This window comes from Aquila chrysaetos, chromosome 6 (assembly GCF_900496995.4).
Source record: "Aquila chrysaetos chrysaetos chromosome 6, bAquChr1.4, whole genome shotgun sequence".
Taxonomy (NCBI): domain Eukaryota; kingdom Metazoa; phylum Chordata; class Aves; order Accipitriformes; family Accipitridae; genus Aquila; species Aquila chrysaetos.
In genome coordinates this window covers 32,626,696-32,650,231 of record NC_044009.1, presented here as the reverse complement: position 1 = coordinate 32,650,231, position 23,536 = coordinate 32,626,696, and the positions used below count along the sequence as shown (strand labels likewise).

The 23,536-nt window shown below is 36.0% G+C and overlaps 1 protein-coding gene across 1 annotated transcript in view; it reads right to left on the bottom strand.

Annotated features, from left to right (window-relative positions):
* The window catches only part of LOC115343415 (sodium channel protein type 2 subunit alpha-like), an 80,145-nt gene that overhangs the window by 44,824 nt on the left and 11,785 nt on the right, over positions 1-23,536 (bottom strand). The window contains 6 exon segments of the mRNA XM_041124224.1: positions 1,619-1,855; positions 2,915-3,006; positions 3,450-3,578; positions 4,457-4,546; positions 4,929-5,047; positions 7,325-7,648. Coding sequence (XP_040980158.1) covers positions 1,619-1,855; positions 2,915-3,006; positions 3,450-3,578; positions 4,457-4,546; positions 4,929-5,047; positions 7,325-7,597 — 940 coding nt within the window. The 5' untranslated portion in view covers positions 7,598-7,648.

Genomic DNA, 23,536 nt, shown 5'->3' with positions numbered 1-23,536 from the left:
AAAAACACAACTAGATGAAACTGCCTTGCCTGCATCAGCACTCCTTAGAGTCTCCCAGCAAAGTCAACAGTTATAGCATAGGAAGCAACTGACATTCTGAAAGATTCTAGTTCTGTCTTTTAGTTTTAGATTGCTACTTAGTGGAAAATGGAAATAGAGGATCTACATACTGTATTTGAAGAGAGAATTCACAAGTGTTCTACAGCATATAACTATCAGCCAGAACTGCCCACAAAGCACTATCATCACTCCATTTTCACATCCCTTCTTAGGCCAAATAAACTAGCTAAATTGATAGACTGCACAGAAAGTGTAAATACAGTCACAGAATTTCCAGAACTTCAGAAGTATAGAAAGAAAATCTGAAAATACAGAAAACAGCACAGAACTTTAATGTCCTTTTTTAAGGAAGGAAATATGACTCATCAAAACTTAGCATGTAACAACTGTATTTTCTTTTACTTTTGAGTCAGTGAGGAGGAAAGCTAGCATCCATTATTCTACCAATTTCTTTTTACTTAAATACACTACTTTTACAATTAATTACTGAACAATATCCTGTAAATCCACTTCCAGCACAAACTCACACATAAAAATGAATCAAATTTTTGGCAATTAGAAGTTGTTATACTACATCTCGTGGTTCACTATGTATTACAACTTCACTGGTGCTATCACTTAAAATGACAAATACAAAAAATAAGTATCTGTGTGTTTCTGAACCAGCCTGAATGTTGTCACTGCAGTCTGCAGAGATTAAGAACGTTGAAAAATATCTGGATAAAGATGTATTTGTCAGCCTCCTTAGTAACAACAATAGGACCTACAGATGAATACCATCTCCTTCCCTACCAGAATCTCTACTTGCCTAGTGAGTTCTGTATTTCACAGAGAACTGGTTTCTTTTCTTACCTCTACCTAATAATAAAAGTACATCTTAACTAGGAAATCTGTGTTATTTATCTAGTCCTTCTCTGTCTTATTTATAACCTAAAGATACAAGGAGAGGCTAAGAGAATTGGTTTTGTTCAGCCTTGAGAAGGCTCAGGGGTGGGGGGGGGGGGGGGATCTTCATGCTACCTACAAGTATAACATGAAAGGCTGTAATGAAGATGGAGCCTGACTCTTCTCAGAGGTGCACACTGGAAGGATAAGAGGTGACTAGCCAAAACTTGAGCATGGGAAATTCTGAACTGACATTAAAAAAAGTTACCGTGAGACTGGTCAAACACTGGAACAGGCTGCGCAGAGAGGGTGTGGTATGTCAAACCTTGGAGATATTAAAAACTTGACTGGACATGGCATTGAGCAGTCTGCTCTAACTGGACCTGCAGCTGAGCAGCAGTTAGGATCTCCACAGTCATCCAGACCATCCAACCTGCACGATTCTGTGATTCTAAAACCAACCTAACCTAATAAATACGTTTCTAAGTGCAGTTAATGGAAAGAACAATCATGTCTGTATGAGTTTGAGATGCAACACACAAAAATCCCTACTCTTTGTCATCCTATTTAATTGATTTTTATCTTTAGCCTATAGTATGAAATGGTGATCTTATGTGTGCATGTGTGTGTTTGTACACAAAAAATTTTAACAAGTTACAACAGTATTTCTTACTTTCATTCTCAATGTATGCCGTCCAATCAAACACTGTACCATTAAAGTACGGAGCTAGGTATTTTTCAAAAGACGTTGAATTTTTTGATGGCCATAACAAGCATTTATTCTTCAAATTGCCCATGAACAGCTGCAGTCCTATTAGTGCAAACACACTCAGGCAAAACACAGTCAAAATCATTACATCTGAGAGCTTCTTCACAGACTGAATTAAGGCTCCAACAATAGTCTTCAAGCCTGCAAACAGAGGCAGATTTTTATTATAATATTAAATATTTACCCAAGCTAAAATGCAATGTGAACTACTCCAACACACTATTAAATACCATGCACAGCTTCACAAAAATAGCCTTAAAATATTTTCCAAAGGAAAAAGGTACCAGTAAGTCTCATCGTTCCCGACAAATTAATTTGAAAATATGAATGGGATTGAATGGTACATGTTCCAAAGCACCTGCTCTTCCAATGAAGAAGTAAATTTTTATTCATGCTCTCTATACATGTAAACTACATGTAAAGAAGATTGTTCATTTTATTTTCTTCTTGATGCCTCTTGCTCCAAACCTTTGCCAGTGTTCTATTCCAACACATGATATATTGGTTCTGTAACAGCAAACAAAACCAGAACACAATTGCATTGTAGTAGAAATTTTAATGATTGCATTCTATTGCATCCTATTCAACTGGAGGTAGGGTTTGGTGAAGATAGGCATCTCAAGGTAATAAACACATCATGCAATTCCCATGCTACTCTTTATTAACTTATTCCTTTGTCAGTGATTCAACTTTTACAACAGACTTATATTTTCAATCCCAAATGTTTTTGATAAATAGTAACATTCATATTAGTAAGAGAAAAATAAAAAGAGTTAATTTTGGTCCTTAATGTGGGAAAGAAAACTTGACATCATAAAATGGAAATATACACAGGCTATGTAATTCAATTTCTCATGCAAGAATGTATTAAACTCTGAGGCTGAGTGTTTTAGAGAATTAGAAAAGAGAATCAAATTGAAGTTAAGACTAAAACCTGGATGCTTCTGTTAAAATATGAGTTCAGCTTCTGTGGAATTTCAGTCAGCCTCAGTGTTTAACCTAGCTCTCACCTGGAATGACTGATATTGTTTTCAAAGCTCGGAGAACTCTGAATGTTCTCAACGCTGAGACATTGCCCAGGTCCACAAACTCTGTCACATATCTGTAGTGAGGGATTCCACACACAAACACAACGACAGCACACAAAAATTAAACAGAAGTGATGTAGAGCGCCTACCATTTTACACAGTTACTTCTTACCTGGGATTACAGAAATAGTTTTCAAAGCTCTCAATACTCTGAAAGTTCGAAGAGCTGAAACATTGCCTAGGTTTACAAATTCTGTTATATACCTGTAGGATTAAATTACAGTTATTCAGAATTAAGGTAGAGTGTATACTACTGACCTGGACCTGTAATCCAGACTATTTCTTTCTGGAAGGAGCAACTTTAAGTGAAAGACCTACATTCATATTTTCCTGTTTCAATTAAGTTTTCCCTAAGAAACACACCCTTAAGTATTTCCATTGAATGCAAATTAAAAATGAAATGTATTTCCCTGATTTATTATTTAAATACTATTTAAAATTGTTCAGTGGTAACTTCTCTTTTGTACTGTGGGATCATCCACTAATTCTGCTGTGTGCTACATTACTGTAAAATAATAAAATGGAATAAGTTGAAACACAATTCAACTACAATTCATTTTAAATGAGCTAAGATAACCCAAACAAATTATTACAGGTTCAAAAAAAGTTCTAACTGGTATTTTACTTTAAAAAAATCATATACTTACGCAAAGGAAATGACAACAAAATCAAGCCAGTTCCAGGGGTCACGAAGGCAAGTAAAATCATTTATACAGAAGCCTCTTGCAAGGATTTTTACCAGAAATTCAAAAGTATAAATTCCAGTGAAAGTGTACCTATGAGAAAACATCCAAAAGTTAAAGATTGTTGTTCAGTGATACATCATCACAGGCATAAAGGAAAATCACTCAAAACCAGTGATTAGTACATGCACTGTAAGAGCAGTTACAAACTCACATAAACTATCACTGTTTTCCCACCATTTTTCTGCAAGGTAATTGGTTTTGTTTATTTATTTTATCGGAAACATATTTTTGTAGTTTCTGTCATACAAAGTTCTGAAATTTCAGCACGAATAATAATAATCATGACTAACATAAAGAAAATATTTTTGCTAAAATTAAATTTCAGCATGGTTGCTATGTCAGAAATAAAATCCATGGGTAAGTGAAACCTAGTGTTTACTAAAGTTACTTGATGGCTGACCAGGTAGACTTGAGAATGTCAAACAATAATCATCAGCAGAGGTATTTTCTTTAAGGAGGGTGTGTGTCCCGTTTTTAGATTTTGTTACACAAAATTAAGGTGCTTCATATGGGCTACAGAAAGCATCTTCCACACTGAAAAGCAGCAGTTTCATGTTGAATGGCTATTTTCTTCCTTCCCCTCCCCCCCCTTTCTTTTTTTAATAAAAATGCTAAAGGAACAGCTCAAGAGGGAGAATGCATAAAAACATTACTTGTACAAACATTCTGAACAAGAGTATTAATCAGTTTTGTTCAGAGAAAAAGTTAACAATATCACAGCTTCTTTCCTTCCTAGAGCTTGCAGGTCTATGCTGCTTTGAGTTGCAGCTAGGACCAAACTCTGGCCTAGAAAAAGGAGAATACTGGTGTTACACACAAGGGTAAGTAAAACTATATGGTCTAGCTCTAATTTAGCTTTTCATTTTTAAACCACTTAAAAAATTATTAGCTAATTTAAGTATACTTACTCTACATTCTTTGTCCAGTCTGGAAGGTTATTCCATGTCATAAATACACAGTTTGTCAAAATAGTGAGCATAATGAGCATGCTGAACAATGTTGACTGTAGTTAAGGAACATATTCTTTTTTAATGCTGAATTTGCATTACACAAAACATGAAGAATTGACCAGGCTATAGAATACTGACAACGTATATGATACAAATCAGTTTACTATCACTAGCAATGTCATAAATAATGCAAAGATGTTTCACAATAACGATGGCTATACCGCTAACTCTGTAATCTAGGTATACATGCTGTGCATCTCTTCCTCTGAATTTAATCAGAGGGTTAAAGTGACAAATCTTAGCGCTGATTCATTTTGAGAGAAAGAATTAAGGGCAGGAACACATTTAAACACTGAACAAGAAAACCCAGTGGTATTAAATATTTTAAAAGACCAGTAATAATTTTCAAGAAACCACTTGAAAAGGATATGAATGAACCAAAATCTTAATAGCTGTTCTTCTAATAATATTGAAAGGAGATAAAAGGTACAAGGCAGGTGTGGCACTGAACCTGAAGATTGTCTTCCCTTTATTCAATACTATAAATGTCTTAAAAAAAAAAACAAAACCCAACAAAAAAAAAAACCCAAAACACAAGAGGAGCATGGGAAAGATAGGAAATAGGAAATTAAGGATACATGTTAGCAACTTTGCCATAAATAGAGGCTGTACTTACACAGACATAAGTCGCCAAATTTCTTTTCAGTAGAATTATACATGCAAATATCAGATTCTAAATTTTCACGAGCAATGAAAACTGAACACCATATATTCTTTGTCTCTGTGCTCTTAAACAAAATCTTCATTTCAGCATTTTCCAGGATTATGTAATTACATTAAAAAGATAATTAAAAATTTGTCATTTTTAACATTTTAAATTAATCCAGCTGTATTACCTGCACTTCAGATCAAAGCTAGCAATGCAAAACAAAGCACCTAACTAACCATTTTTGGACACTTATGAGCAACTATTTAACCATTTCAGCACTTCAAAACTGCTTCTGAGGTGAGACACCCTCAGCTTTTAAAGGCTTTACTGCCTTTATTGCCTGTGCAGTCATCACTAGTACCATTTTTTATTTTGACTAGGAGAAACAATGAAAATGTCATCTAATGAAATCTTAATTCGATCTACATCTTATGATCATTCTCCCAAAAGGCTACTATGTGGAAATAAGCAGGTTTTAACACAGAATCTTTCTGTTTTCTAATGATATTCCACTGTAAAAGAAATAGATCATTTGACAGTAGCGTTCGTGAAGTTGAAACAACAAAAACTAAAAATGAAAAAACCTACATCTGATTATTAGTCTTCAACATTCTGTACTAGGAAAAACACTGCTTTAACTCAGTTGCTTCTTACAGAGGTAATATAGCTCTTTGGTCACTTACATGCAAGATACCAACCTGTTGATTATGCAGTACTTCATTTCAAGAACCTGTTCTATGTTTTTAATTCAACAAGCATTTTATTGATTTGCACAATAAAATAACCACTCACTGCTTATTTTGTACTGCCTTTTGAATGTAAACTCAATTTTTCTTTCATTCTGAACAGCATTCCACTTCACACCTACATAAAAACATCTTCGTCTGTACTTGCTAAAGTCATCACCCTTGCTCTTTTCTTCTTTTGTTATCATTATATCTATAAAAGAAACTGAGTCACATTACAGTACGTGTATATAAATTTAGATTTTGTCTTCACATCTATATTGGTCCTATAACATAGACCCAGTACTGAAACACAAAGTACAGTTTTAGTCTTTACACTTAGTCCTGTACGAGAAGTGAATGTGGGGCTTACTCACATGAATGTTATTTTTATACTGTTTTGCTGAACTGATACTGAGCCACAAATCCTCTTTCACATTAAACAAAACCAAAGCATTTTTATAAAATTTCTGGGAAAACTTTGCATCCATGCAGATGTAAAGTGATTCTAAGAGGAACGACGCAAAGACTTTCAGGAACTTCCTTGCTCTGTAACATACTGTTACTGAGGACATATGACCTCAAATTGTCCTACCAGTGTACTGTCTTCATGTTCTTCATGGGGCAGTGCAGGGAGCGATTACTTGCTGGGGAATTGGTATTAAAATCATCAGGAAAAACGTAACAGGTCAGAAAAATCAAATCTTCCCCATTAGACTCAGAACAGTTGCAGTGGTCCTGAAGCAAACTCTAGCACAACAAACCCACATCTGTAAGCGACACAAGCTGTTACTAATCCATAGAAATCACATCACATGAAGCTGGCAATATGTGATAATAATATTTTTTCTTTTTTTTTTTTTTTTTTTTTTTTTTTACTTATGTCCCTCCCTAGTCACATAGATTTTAACATTTATCTTTTTGTAAAACAAATATTTCTATGAGATTTCAAGGAATGTTTGACAGTCAATTGTTTTGGCAGATGACTGAATGAGCACTTTGTCCAAAGACTACCCTACTCAACTAGATCTCGGGTACTATGTTTCCTAGAAACCCCAGGAACAGAGTAGCCAGACAGAGAGAAAGTTTTCAAATGCTTCAGCATTCAATCAGATTTGAAGAGATTAAAGGACATCTAATGCAAAGTCTACTAACTCAAAATATCATCATAAGGAAACCTTAGATATTAAAAGAAAAGCTCTTTAAAAAAAAAAAGCAACCTAAGCAGAAGAGTTACAGTCATATTTCTAATGTATTCAAAATAATTAACATGATATCCCATACTGCATAATACTTTCAACCAGGGCTTCTGATTACCTCCATACCAGAGCATTTATCACTTTATAGTTCAAGAGTTGCATTCTAATTACACTCTTAATATAAAACACTTACTTTTTTATTGATATAATATGGATCCAGGTCCTCCAGGGGCTCAGATACCATTCCTGGAGGAATATCGCCATAAATAAATGGCAGTGTTTTTCCTGCCTCCAAGTCACTGCTTGGCTTTGGGTGATTTTCTTCATGACTGCCATCATCTTTATGTTCATCTTTGCCACAATGAGATTTTTCATCAGCAATACGTTTTTCAATAGCTGCAAGAGATTCTTTGGTGAAATAGAAGAAGCTGTCAGATCCTGGTGGCAATAGCATTGCCTGTGCCATCTTTTCATTCTGCAAACTTTAAATGCTTTTAGGCTCTTGTGCAAGAAGATCCTAGGAGAACAAGAGAAAAAAAGAAACAGAAAATAGAGGGCAACAGCAACAAAAATCGCCAAATAAAAGCTTTTGGCATAGTCATCTTCTGCCTCTTTTCTAATTCTAAAGCACTGTAGCAAGAAGTATTTGAATTAATTGTCAGATACTTAATAGAAAATTAGCTACCAGTAACGACATGGCAAACGGATACAAGTTATGAGGTAAAGAAAAAAATGAGAGGAGGAAAAAAAAAAAATCAAATTTGCATACAGTTTGTCAACTCAGGTTAATGCAAACCTCACAGCAAGAAAAAAAAGGAAAAACATTCCCTCTTTCCCTAGCATAAACATTAAGTTATAACACACCTCACTGTGAAAAAGTAAGAAATGTGTTAACACAGCTATGTACTGCAGTCAATGGTTACAACTTCTAACATACGGATTTATGCATCAAGTTGGCACAGTACCTTAAAAAAACTTGCAACTTATATACAAAAGTAGAAAGAAAAAACATGCCCTTTCTATTTCTCTTTTCATTTCTGATGGCAACACTACTCCATCTGGTGGCTTATACTATGCTTGCTAAATTAATGTTCATATTACACTATTAGACAGGTACTACATGAACACATTCTATATTTAAAGCCATATGCACAAGCAGAAAGCAATTGGGCTGAAGTTTATTTAGTCTTTCCCTTTTTGGGTTTCCTGACTTGCATCTTCCTGATTTTTAATTGTAACTTTGGTGGTGCTATTGTCCATAATTAAGGAAATGATGATGAAGGATTTTAGATTTATACAAAAAATACAGCATACTCTCCCCAAAGTTACAGTACTTTCTCTGAGGCCAGCTATCTTCTCAAAAGATCTAAAGAGAATAAATTGATTAAATTCCAACAAACAATAATAGATCACTTCTTTCTAGCATTCTATTTTCTACAGTGAGAGCACAGTTAACACCCATGGGCGCAATATCTTCATAATAAACCAATTTTATGAACAGAGACAAAATGAAATCCATTCCTGCTTGCTGGTATTGGTAAGTGTTGTAGCCTTTGTCAACACAACACTGTGGTGGGTTGACCTTGGCTGGCTGCCAGCCTGCCAGCCAGCTGCTCCCTCCCTCCCACTCCTCAAAAGGGCGGGCGGGGAGAATGAACTGAAAAAGCACATGCCTTGAGATGGAGACAGGGAGATCACTTACCAATTACTGTCGCCGGCCAAACAGACTCTCGACTTAAGGAAAAAACATTTATTGCCAATTAAAACAGATTTGGATGGTGAGAAACAAAGACAAAACCTCAAAGAGCTTCTCCCCCATCGCATCTTTTTTCCAGGCTGAACTTCACTCCTTTATTCTCAACTCCTATACCTCCTCCCTCCCCAAATGGCACAGGAAAGATGGTGAATGGGGGGCTAGGCTCAGTCCATACCAGCTCCTCTCTGCTGCTCCTTCCTCCTCACATTTTTCCCCTGTGCCAGCATGGGTCCTTCCCACAGGCTGCAGGGCTTCAGGATAAGACTGCTCCAACGTGGGCTCTCCACGTGCCACAGTTCCTTCAAGGAATACCCACCTGCTCCAGCACGGTGTCCTCCCCAGGCTGCAGTGTGGATACCTGCTCCAGCATGCTCCTCCACAGGCTGCAGGGAAATACCTGCTTCACCACAGCCTGTCCCACAGGCTCCGAGGGAATCTCTGCTCCGGCGCCTGGAGCCCCTCCTCCCCCTCCTTCTTCACTGACCTTGGTGTTTGCAGGGCTGTTTCTCATGCTTTTTTCCTCACGCTGACATGTGGTGCTTTGCCCTTTCTTAGATTTGTTTTCCCAGAGGCGCCACCATCTTGGCTGAGGAGCTCAGCCGTGTCCTGCGGTGGGTCCGCTGGAACCGGCTGTGTCCAGCATGGGGCAGCCCCGGGCTCTCCTCACAGAGGCTGCCCCTGCAGCCCCCCCCCCAAAACAGGTGGTGCCACAGACACCTAATCCAGAAATACTGTGAATACTGGTCAGGGTGCTGTGAGGCCTAACTCCCAAGAGGAAAAAACCTGAAGCGGATTTAGATGAGTTGCTCCATTTGCTATAGGCTTCTGCCACCAAAAATGTCACAGACTGAGCCTGTCCTACACAGGAGGTGAGAGCTGGCTAAAGACATAACTTTTTTTTTTTTGATCACAGTGTAAGCTCAATAGTAGGGGTGTGCTGGGAAGGAAAAACATTGATGACATATTTTTTCATGAAGTGTAACAGCTCTGAAGTCAATTAACACATGACAGCATGAATCCCAGAAATATGTCTCTTCTAGGTCAACTTTTAGGTCAACTTAACGTTAGTTGTGGAAATTTTTCTATTTTTTAGCAATTTTCCAGCAGAAACTAAATTCTCATGGACATGCAACCTAATGTTACACAAGCCACCTCTTCCTCAAAATTAGCCACTCAAAGGTATGCACAGACTTCAAATCCCTGCTTTTTCAGCTGTGCTACAACAGCTTTCGAGTCCTTAGCAAATACTCTTTATCATGATAAAAGACACAAAAAAGGGGTCTTTGCACAGGCTAGTACAGAGATGAGAAATTTCCTAATAAATAGCTATAGAAATCAGCCATTTTTCATGTCAGCCACAAAGCACTTTAGGAAAACACAGAAATGTTTTTCTCTGGAACAGAAAGCCCAAGAATGCCAAGTCTTCCCTCATTTATTAAAAAATGAATAATTGGTGAATCACTTCAAGATGGCATGGATGCATTCTCAAATGAAATGTTTGATTGTTGTTTAGCCTTCTCTGGCCACCCTTCTCAAATCCATAGCACCAGTAATCCTGAAGGTCTGCCCAGCCATGCTTGGGCTGAGAACCAGCTGTGTCTGAAAAGGTACTTTTTCTTCAGAAGCTGGATGACATCTGTGGCTCTAAATACCCAGGGAACACGCACCAGCAAAAAGGGAGAAAGACCTGTCTTAAAAGGAAGGACACCAGGATCCTTTTCCATAAGCTTAATTTTTACCTAAGAGCTAAAGTAAGTCATACAAGTCTTATTTGGTACCCTTAGGTCATTTACTTTGCTTACAACTCTTTTTCAGAAATAAAGGGGGGGGGGGGGGGGGGGGGGGTATTATCTACTTCTTTATTTGTAAGCTGAAAATTCACAAGGATTTCCTTACTGTGAGCAGCCATGTCAATTTAAATTTTTTTTAAGTCAAGGAAAGTTCTTACTAGCAGGGGCTTTTTCCTACACCAAGGTGGTAGCAGTATTAAATCAAATAGTAGGTTTTCCCCCCAAACCCTATTCCTATATGGTATATTAACCAATACTGTATGTGTTGTAACAGATTCTGAGGACTGCACTTACATAAAATTTGCCTTTTCTGTATTGAGTGATGCAAACTACAGTTAATATATATGCAGCTACGTGTAATCAGTCTACACACCGTTATTATCCAAAATGGTTAGATGGTTGCACAAAGTCTTTTAGCGTCTGATGAGACAAGACAGCAAGACCTACAGCCATTAGAACATCTTAAACCCAAATAAAACAGGACCTGTACACACGGTGCTGCCCTGTTACAGTCATACTGCCCTTTTATGGGCTAAATATGATACAGGTTTTTCAGCACATCTACACACCACTGACCATCCACCATGCCTACAAACAAGCAGGGGCATACTTGGCAGTCTAAGAAATACTTAGGCAACTTTGTGTTTTGATGACTATCTTCAGAAACAAAACAGACAGAAACAAACATGTCAACAAAAAGAAAGGGGAGACACCCGCAGAGAATAAGACAAATATATACTATAATATTCAGATAGTCTTTTGGAGGATATTCTCATTACTTGGAGAAAGACTTTACAAAACTTTGAAAATAGTTTTCTAGTCAACTTTATGAATGTAGACTCAGAAGGTGATGAATACGATACCTAGAGAAACAACTTGTTATCAAACATGTACTTGAAAAATGTCACTTATGTCTGTCTATGCATTTAGGCTAAATTTACTCTTTAGAAGTCTGTAATACGTGAAACTAAAAGTTCATGACTGTTCATCTTACCAAATACCACTATGGCCTTATAGCAGTTTTTCTGAGTTGTTACAAATGTCATCAGAATGAAAACCAATCTTTCCGCTTGCATGTTCATATTCCACTGGTTTATTCAGCAAGGCTTAACTGGTCACCTTAGGGCTGAGATGAACTCCAGTGTATCTCTCTAGAGACAGCATAGCCAATGACTGCAGCACATCTCTCAGTGTTAACATAAAACAGAAAAAGGTTATTTTCCAATACATAACAGGAATCTCTTCTATTAATGATTTACCCTAGCAGCCTAATCACAACCTGTGCTTGGAGAAAAACCCACACCTATTAAACACATCTTAAGTTACAGTTCAGTAACCATATTTTCTTGTCATGACTTTTTTAAAGTACTGCAAACATATAAACTCTGTAGCGTTGTGGAGCAAACTGATGCCACTTATATCATTACCTCACGGAAATCAGTTTATCCAAGAAAGAAATGGAGTGAAAAAAAATTATGAAGATGGATGGATTGGTTTAATGACGTAAACGTTATCCCTCTCTTCTGCAGTCTTGATGGCTTCTGTATTATGAACTAAGAGGTAATAACAAATCAAATCAGAAAACAAGAATGAATGTGAATCGTGAAGAAACTAAAACTGACACCCCTCCCCCCCCCAAAAACCCACAAAAGTCCTTCTGAAAGCTTCCACACACACACCCAAGAACCCCCAACATTAAAAAATCCACCAACAGTAAAAAACAAAAACCAACAGATAAAAAAACCTGTTTTCTCAGCTTACTATCAAGAAATAAGCTTGTGATCCAACATGGCTATATTTTGCATGTAAGTCTGAATGGAAACTCTCTCCATCAAGCAGGACAGAAAAAGCAAGTTATAAATGGAAGATTACAGGCAACTGCTGCATACCACTGACTATCTAGTAGCACAGCACTAGAAGGAAACTCCTGGGTCCAGGAACAAGCCAACAACAACATGATACTAATGTAAACATTAATATATTCTCGTAGAATATGGTTGAATGAGTAAGAATAATTTTTAAATGCCCTTTTAAAATATATTTTTAATATATATACAAAGAAAAGCATCAGGGTCATATTTATGGCATTTTAGAAACAGTACTTCTCTTATTACTCCATTTTCTGTATCTGACATGTAAGCAGATTGCTGCTCCAATAGATTCTCTACCAAGTTGTATTAAATCTAGCCCTATATTATTTTACAGGTAGAAGTTTGAGGTTTTGAGCTTGAGTCCACTGGGCTAAAAAAGAAAAGCACGAACGCATTGTTTATATTTTCTACAGGAAACTACAAAATGTTTATTTTAACATTTACAAAAATAATGGTCAAGCTTAGGCCCAAACCATACAGCAACAAACCCTCAGTATTGAGAAAACGTGTTTCCCATACAGACATAGTATATTTATCTTCGTATTTTTCAGTTAGAAACAACACATGTGCTCTTACTACTCTATATTCCATAACATAATGATGAATTTTTACAATATTATTTTCAGTGTTCTCTGTACGATGGTGCATTTCATAGTGCTATTCGAATAACATGAATAAAGTTTTCAGCATACTAAAGGAGCCAGGTGAAATTACTAAGTCTCAATAACCATATGTCTCACATGTATGAAAATTAATTAAAAATAAGAAGCTATTACCATAACAGTCAGGTGAAGATGTACAGTGCAATTCAATTAGGCAAATGATCAAATTTGATGTGTCATAAGCAAACCTACATATATTTTCTTTGCTACACTCTGTTTTGTGCATGTGTGTATATAAAAGAATATGGCTTTTTTCCCAGGGATACTGAATTTTACTATATAAATTAAGACTTACATTATTAACTACTATATTGTCATTATTCAATGATGCAGCCTTCGCACTGTTACAGTTTCTACAGAAAATAAGCTGGTTTTATCCCTGCTACTTCAATATTACTATTCTGTGATAATACAAATCCAGAAAGTTCTTAGGAAAATGGGTTAATCTAGAAAGCATCTTCTCTAATCAACAATTAAAAATCTGGTAGTCTTCCTTCTGCTCTCAAATAGTTTCCTGTGTAGATGCTAACAGTACATACACTATGTGTCCACTTACAATGCTAAACATCAATAAAAACTAAAACATTTCTGAATTATTAATTGCTCTGAGACTGAATAAATTAGACCTAAGGTACATTTCACCCCTGATACTTCTCGGCAGGAGACTGTGGCAATACAGTAGCACTAAGTGGGACAACTCATTTTAAACAAAAGATTTTGCCATGTCCTTCATTTATAAGTTGTTTCTTCCTCTATAGCTTTTTATTGAAAATCATTTTAAAGACTAAAACAAATGCCTGTGGAAGACAGACTGAATTTGTTTGGTTCTAGGGATTCAACTTATATGCAACTCACCTTACATGACCTGTATCTTTTCCAAAGTTACTCTAAACTAGCTATTTTCAATTCAATAACCTCTGATTTCAACATGTGAATTTATAGTAATACTCAGAAGACATCTGAAAAATATTAATATTGCAGGAAAGAAAAATATTTAAAAGGTAGAGGATGCTACAGCTCATCTTAAAAAAAGAAAATTTCTCTAATATAAGCCAATTTTTAGAATCTGCAACCACTTAGGCAAACTGATCTGCCTCTTTCCTTTATGTCAGAAAATGTATTCATCAAGTGCAGATCCAGGAAATTCACTCCTCACAAACAAGCAATCCAATCACTGATGTATCAAAGAGAAAATCTGGAATAGAGCCAACACATAGCAAGTACAAAACTGTAAAAGTTTTTTATTGTTGCCAACACAATGAAAACCAGTGAAAAACATATTTACATTGTCAGAAATGTGACATGCACATATTTTTATTCTAGCAAGTATGATATTTATGTATGAGTGACTACTATGACATTTTTCCAGACCACAGAAATACTTCTCAAAATTTGAAGACCCTGCTTCTAATTAGGTCCAAACAAATCATGTAGTCAAGTCCCTGGATAGTAATCCTAATTTAAAGCTTCCTCAAACTGTTAATTCCTTTTACAATATGAAGACAAGTTTACATCAGATTTGCTCTTACACTAAGGCTATTCTTCACTTCAATAGCCCGTCAGCCACTGGTGCTTGCTACTTTCACGTATTTACAGTAAAAATTCTCATCTCTGAAATTTTCATCCAGTGATACGAGTTCAGTGACCCTTTTCTTTGAGTCAAATAAATTATACCAGTCATTGAAAGTTATTTTTACATTTTTGTGTTTATGTTACTTTGTGGGGCAGGTTTGCTTTTGTAAATCCTGGTGTTCAGTCTTGCAAGGTTTCACTAGCAATGTGTTGGGCTTTTTTTCTCCTTCATTCTCCAGATTCCTCCCTCAGTTTGCTGCTGTATTTTTGTGTCATTAAACCAGATTATGACAAAATAAGACTTTATGTAATTTCCAACACAAAGCACTGATAATGTGTGCTGGGTGACCTTTGCGCCAAACCACTTCTCTCTTATGAAACCAAAGATGATGACATCAAGTTAACTACATTATGATCTTTATTTGTGTAAGTTTGGATATTTTTTCTGTATAAATTCATAGCAAAGCTTTTAAATACTATTTCTACCTGTGGCTTTAAATGAGCATGCAACTAACTCCTTGTTTTGATGCTTAAAATGCAAATAGAAAAATTAAATACCTCCATGGATACCATTTAATAACATACCAGAGCTGCTTAAAGATTAAGCTATGAAACAGTACTCTCTATATGTATTTTCAACTAATCACGGTACTTGCACAGTGTTTAGTTTCTTTGTATTCATTAGCTGAAAAAGAGTATGAAGGAAGGGCAACCATCATAGAGGATAGATTTATTTTCTTCACACAGAGGACTTGTTACCCAATAATTGTGTTCAGTTACAAAACTGAATACACCACTTAAACTTGCTTTACCTATATGAACTCTTTAGGATGTAACTGCCAGATTCCCCAAATGACAATCCAAAATTTATTTTATCCAGAATTGTATGGACTTGATCTTTTATCATTTAAATCCTATAAGTTTTTGCACCAAGAGAAGTTCATGAAAACACAGTGAAAAAGAAATTTTATTTTTGTACAACAGAGAAAATAGAGTTTTAGGAAAGGCAGCTTAGCAGGATGTTTAAAAGTAAATTGAAAACAGTTCTCCAGGAGGGTGTCTTTTATCTTGAGCATTGAAATTTAAAGGAAGGAATAAAAATGTTTTAAAAAAAGACAAAACTCCAATAAATAAAAAAACCCAGATTTTTCAGAATTACTTACTCCGGCCTTACTTACCTCAAATAAGACCAGAATAAGACCTCAAAGTTACAAGAAAAACAAGAATGCAATGACAACATTGCAAGTTACTTTTCCGAGTTAGATTTCTTTTACATTACAGATTTTCTGCAGTGATTCCAAGAAGTCAATAAATAACACTTTCAGAAAAGAAGTACTACAGTACTTCTAGATTAAATTTTCAGAAGCTCTCTGGCTCAGATTTCACCTTCACTGAATGAATGCCAGCTGAAAAAGAAAAGCACACATCCTTCAAATGAAATTGTGAAGAAAATAATTGCCACAATAGGCAGAATTTTTGCTTTCAAATGTTCTGCCTACATAAAGTCCAGACATGTACGAAATTCTTACAGACTGCAGTCATCGTATTATTACCAGCACATGTGTTCACTTAACATTTTCTTGGATAATGCAATTTTTAAAATGAGTAAAAAAAAAATAATCTTTTTGCTTGAAAAACAATATTTTTGGAGGAATAATCTTTCTTTTTTTGTGAAGTGGAAAAAAATAAAAATGAGGTGAGGGTTTTTTGTGGTTTTTTTTTTTTTTTTTTTTCTTTTTCAAATGGGATCCTGACAAAGCTATGTGGTCCTTAGCAGGACTCTGTCCACAGAATAAGAGTTTAATATTCACATACAGGTACAAAGAAATCCAGGAATTGCACTATTAGAAATTGGAAAAATGTTTCTTTCAAGTTCACAAGCTCATTTATTATCTGTCAATGCTAAGTTACAACAAACTTAAGACCCAGAATTTGGTCCAAGTTCTTAAGTCAGGAATTCTTATTTGATTTAGCATATACATGAGAATTGAAGCTTTTAACATAATATCTAAAACTGATATGCAGATCCTCCTTGTGTAATGGACTATTTATTGGAAGACACTCAGCTACTCTGCTTTCTCGCACAGCAGAAGAATAAGCATAATTGTATACAACATTATGTTACATGACTAATGTTAAATTAGTTTTATCCAAAGCCACTCTCAACTTCCATTAACATATGAAGGAGATTAAAAAAAAAAAACCAAACTCAATTATCTTTAAAGGTTAAGGTCTCCCAAACAGTCTTTGTTATCAAGAGAGAACATTTACAAAAAAACTACATTTGGAAATTATAAACTTGGAGACAATAAGCAACATTTCTTTTCTCAATTAATGGGAGAATGATAACTTTCATGAGAAGTGAATTTGCATTGTATTACATTTGCATATAAAACCAGGATAATGTATTTTAACATATTAAGTGACATGCTTGGAGAAGGACATGTTAAATGAAAAGCAGAGGCATCTTTCCATGCAGAAAATGCAAACTTCCTGCAAAATAAAATGGACGTGGAGACAAGATACATAACACTTGGCCTAACATCTACATTCTATTGCAAGAAGCCTCATTGCAAAACCACAGCCATGACACTTCTCTATGTTAAATATATTCATGTTGAGTTCAAAATCCAAGATAGTTTTAAGCTTGTGTGTAAACTGTAGTGTTGTCAGAGATCTTTTTCACTATTGTTTTGTAAAATGAAAACCAAAGGAAAAAAAACCCAAAATACACAGCTGCTCTACCAGTCCTATGTCCAGCACTACATGATAGGAGAAAGTCTCAGTTAAGTCTCCCAAAACTCAGGGCTGTGAATAAAGGTGATGGACTGAAAACACTCTACGACTGAAACAGTAATAAGTCAGAGGCTCTTCCCAAGAACTCTCTGAAAAAAGCTGAGCGTCAGAAATCTCTAGGCATCAGTCAACCTTACAGTAAATTACCACCTTTAACAAACTCACACAAGAGAATGCCAGTGTTATACTGCAACCAAAGACAACCAGTCAATCAAACCAAAGAAGTTCTGAAATATCTCCACTTCATTGAGAGCTTTAATTCTGGGGATGTGTATCTACAAACAATGGCAATCAGATTATTTTAAACAGCTGAGACAAAAGGAACATGCATCTCTTCTTGCATATAGAAATTTCTATACATTTCTACAGATAAGAATTTTCTGGTCTCATAGCGAAAAGCAGCAGTACCAGAAATAACAAATCTAATGATCTCTGCATCCAAACAATTATTATTACTCAAGAGGTTTACGACTTCCCACTTCAGGATATTGTTTCCCCTGAAACAGGTCACTTCTTTAAATTACCCATATTCTGCTTTCCTTCAGAGACACAAACACAAAATTTCTTGCCTCCAGCAGTTGGAACTTCATGTCTATATAATGCAAGCAAGCAATTCATTATCTTCCTAAACAAATATATAATCTAGCTGAAATTTTAAATGACTTGAACTTCTAAATGAGTCTCCCCTGAAAGAGAAGAACTCAACATTAAGTAAATTTAGGAGGAGGAGTTAGGTCATACTGCACACTATGTCAGCAAACACGTTGCAGCAAATGAAAGGAGGTGAGCCTATCTCAACTATCTGCATTCACTTCTTAAACAAAAGGGGATTTCAAGTTAATCCATATGATACACTGGTCTAACTAAAGCCTAGCAAGACCGTTACATCAAACATAGTATGAGTTTTCAATAACCTATTTTGTTGATTAACCTTTTTTTTTCCCCCTTGTTATACAGTGGTACTGCTAATGGCCACGTCCTTTTATGATCAAATACATTTTGATACATACCACCAAATACACAGTCGTGGCCGAGTGAGCGGCTGTGTGGTGCTTAGTTGCTGGCTGGGGTTAAACCATGACATCCATTAATCATCAAAAATTTAGTGTGGTCCACAAAGCCAACTAAAAGAATATGGCTTTTCTTGGTTTTGTTTAGAAAAGACACGTTTCTCACATTGTTAGCAATATATTATCATCATACTGATATCTACAGAGCTCTGCCTGTGACTCTGGAAGACAATCTAAATTTACTGATTGGTCATTCTTACCAATCATTAGATAACACAATGTTACACAGGAGGAGCTGGAATAGTGGCAAAATGCCTCAGATAAATTACTCCCTTAAGGGTGCTACTTGAGAAAGAATTCTTGAAGGGATATGGCTGAGCCTCTGCATTGGCACCTGGGGAAAACCCCACGTCCAACAGAACTGCTGTCAGTAGTTACTAGGATACACCAAGATGAACCTCTGGTTTTCTGAGGGCAACTCACTGGATTTTGTGTAATTTATCAGTTTTTAGGAAGGAGGATAATTCTTGGAATCAGTCATAGCTACAAAAGACACAAAACATTTACTAGAGAAATAACTTAAACCAAGCTTTTGACAGAAAAATTAGACAACCCAAGAAAAATTTCAGATTCAGTTCTCTCTCTCATGAAAATAAGTAGATAATCCTCCCTTTAAAGATGTTTCCACTGCAAGTTAAAGGATTTAGGGCTGGGAGGAAGGAAAGAAATTGAGAGTTTCTTTTGCCTTTTTATAGCTAGGTGCTGGAATTTTCACAGTGAATCCATTGCTGGTCCATTAAAATATATCCTCCCAAAGTTCATCTTTACTATCCAGAGAGACTGCCTCAGCAGCAAATCAGAACTGATCCACAATTTGTTCAGACCTCATAATCTAGTATTAATGAATTATTAATACAGTAATAAATAAATTACATGCACACAATATTACGAAGTACATAAGCACTATGCACAGCAAAGAAACTGCACACATCCACGTACATGGGATTCTTTATTAGCTTGGCTGTTATAAGCACGGAATCAAAAAGTCATCTGTTGAGCCACGTATATCAGAATGTTCCATGTAAATTACTCAAACTTTGTATACATGATACTCAGACACTGCAGAAAAATCTCCAAGTGATTTATTCCAAATGATGCAAGTGTACCACTTGCTATAAATTTTTTAGACTTCAGACTGTTATAAGGTTCAGTTTTGTTGTCATCATTCCGATAACTTTACTGTAAAATTGATTTAAAAATAAAATTATCTTGAATGCCTTACCTCTGTCAGATTAAAGACAATGTATTGACATCCCCCTAACTGACTGTACCAACACCGTCTTTACATCAATGAAACTTTCATTAATGCAGAAAGTATTACGTGAATTATGACTGATTTAATGAAAGTTAGAAGAAAACATTGGATTTGGTTGTTCCACACAGGGAACATGTATGCCATGTCTGAAGTAGAAGATTTAGTTTATTTCAACTGCAGCTAGAGAAAAAAAATATGACAATTTCTAATAAAATTGTTGGTATTGTATTTATAATCAGTTATGTAAAATAAGATTACAGAAGTCAGATAGTCCAAACTCCAGCTCAGAATGAGGCTACGGTTACCTACCTTCTGTCACCTACACTAAGAACTCAGTAGGTTCAAGGGGTCCGTTCCAGGTTGCTTCCCCATGCCCCTCCACTGGGTCTCTCAGGATCTCCCAAGGTGCCCTAGTAAATCCTCCACCCACCATATTCCAACCTGCTCCTTGTGGAAGCCCAGGCTTCTTTTACCAGCTCTCTATTAGCCCTCGGCATCATCTGCCCTTCCAGCTTTCTGGCTTGCGTTCTACCAGGTGGAGCTCTGCAATATTTGCTGCAGGTTTTTGCTGGTCTATTATCATATGGAAAACCGCCAAAATTCTGAAGCAAACTAAGTTTATTTGCTGTTATGGATAACATTGTTATGACATAATAACCATGATGGGATTTTTATCAGGTGTTTCTAATGATTATTTTAAAAAGTAGTAATTTTGTTGCACTTTAGTTTTCCATGTAGTAAATAAGGAGTTCTATAAAATGGTCAGAAAGCATAACTGAACAGACATATCATTTGAAAGATTTTAGAAAGCGAATGTGCTTTGTTAGTGCCTTGTTGCAAGCTTTATAGCCTGCAAACACCAATAGCATCAGGTTTTCTCCCTCAAATGTTAGAAAAGAGTAAGATTTTTTCTTTTCTTTTTGCAAATAAGAGAATACAGGAGAGAAGGAGGGGGAGAAAAAAGCAACTCCTCCCCCCCCCCCCCCCCCCCCCCCGCCAAGTAAATATACAGAAGGTGAAAACTGGCTACAGAATGTAAAAGACAAAGCAAGGAGTACAGCCAGACCTCTTCCAGTTCCTCATTCTGGCCAGACAGGCTCCCTATACTTCATTTAATGGGCTCATTAGTGTAATCTGAGTCTACTTTTTATGCCTGTCTAATTTCCTAGTGAGGCTCAGCTGCTGTTCTGCAAATGGATGCAGGCTGGGGGTGATTGGTAAAACCTGGCTTGGGTTATAGCGATAGGGAGGCAAAATTCCCAAATCCATTCTATATCTTTGTGCAAACACTCTGAAAATGGAAAATTGCATCAGCATACATCATCGCAGAAATGTATGGCAGGATGTTCTTGAAAAGGTTCACCTGTCAGGTTCAAAAAGGATTTAGCACCGCCAGTGTATTATTGAATTTTTATACGTATCAGAAAAAAACCTGTTTACTCATGACATCCATTAAAAAGCCACAGAAGCAGAATAAGCCTGTAAAATTGAGATGAGAGTTCAATACCAATTATTCTTTCCAGTTCAACAGCCTAAAATGCAGTGCTGTGTTGCTACAAGAGATTTTGAGGCTGTCAACCACATTGGCAAAGTTCACTATCTGCTTCCCAACGAACATGAGAGCATGAGAAGGAGAGAGAAAATATGCTAGAATACCTGCCACCACGATGGGAAGTCACAGGAGATAAACACCAAAGCAGACATGTAAGAGAAACTTAATTCTCATGACAAAGCCTTGCTAACCACTTCCAGCTAAAAGTTCTGTCCACAATAATGAGACATTTTGGAGCAATACTGATGCCACTGTTTATACTGCATCCAATCCATACATAGACAGCTTTACTTTTTAAATATTTGAATCTGCACTAAAACCAAAACAAAACCCGTAACAAATGCAGTTTTTAATGCCATTTTTTTAATAAACCAGCAGCAAGAAAATACTAGCATACTTTAAGAGTTTCACATTCAGTTCTTCACAGAGTAGTGCTCTAAGAATAGCTGTATCCCCCTAAGTAAAGCCAGAACACAGGAGCTGCATGGATGTTTATCAAAGATGCTGGTTTTCCCAATGTCCCGCCTGGAGGTAACTCAGTTATGGGAACAGAACAGCGATTGCCACCAAAACCTGCAGAATCTTGACAATGCAGGGTCTTAGAAAGGGCTGGAATGAAAGAAGAGGTCCCTTGGCAATCTCAGTTACCTTTTTCTTTCCCCTCACCCACTAAAGTAGTATGAAGCCTGTTTATATAAACTGCACCCCTAAATACAACATGCATGAGTAGATGTATTTAAGAAATAAGGAAATACAAGTATTATTGATTTCCTAAGCTTGTAAAGCAGTTCATACAAAAACTGCCAAATAGTAAGAATAGTAGACAAACACAGAAGTGCTTGCTAATCTGTTAGTAAAAAGATCTTGTTTTGGCCACAGTTAAGATATTTAAAATTACATTTAAGCTTTAACATGACCTAGGCTTTGAAGTTTCTGGGATCTGAAAGGAACATTATCTGACATTTAGTCCTGGGTGATCTATTTAGATAGTTCATTCCAAGATAAAAATGATAGCTAGCTTTTTCTCCAGAAACTGCAACCTGGCCTCAGTTACAATTTAGTAATTAATCAATTATATAATTTTTGAAACAGATAATGAAAGTGCTTCCATACTTGAGCAAGAAAACAGATATTCCCAGATGTATAGGAACATGAATTGACATACAAGAGGCAGGAATTTGCAACAGACCAAGCCTGGAAACTAATTACCAACTCTGAATTAGCAGGTCTATGAGCCAAGTAACTTTTTTAAAAGACTAAAATATAAGACAAAATGGGATACATGGAATAACTATTTGTATATATTGTAACATTATTTTTTTAGTTTGAATTTAAATCAGTATTTTGAATCAAAACCTACTGAACACAGCCTTTGACTTTACTAAAATTTTGTATCAAGCTGGAACTGTTGATTAAACTCGGATTTCAATTATTTCCTCCTCTTTCTACAGTATTTTACTATTATTGATGATATACATATTAAAAAAACCAAATCACAGTTACATTCAACTCCAGCCTTACTGCCAAAAAGCAATATGATCTACAAACAAAAATATAGTAAATATAAGGGAATGAATCCTATCATCTGCATATTCTGTCCTGACCAATTCAATTAATACAGCACAGTAATATTAAAGATTCACTTACATTTGCCTATATTTCTGTGAGTTCACAAAAACCGACTACTTTTTGTCAATATGAACACTAACGTAAGATTGTGCCTTCCCTTTGACACTGTAGCTATGTAATATCCACATGAATGCCCATCAAGCAAAGGTGCCAGGAGGGTATAGACAAATCAACATGTGTTAGAGTTTCAAAGAAACTTTTCTGGCTGAAGCAGAAAATATATACAGGAAATATATATATGCCAGCTAAACAGCAATGTAGGAACATGCAGAACATGGTCACAGATTACAAACAGTGTAACAGTTAGAGTGGACGTAATGGAATGAGAGGAAGCACTGATGGCCTTTTGCTCATGCCAAATTTATCACAAAAAAGAAAAACAGGCACTCCCATCATCATTGTTTTTAACCCAAATATTAACCAAACTATTCCCACTATTATGCCAGTGGCTG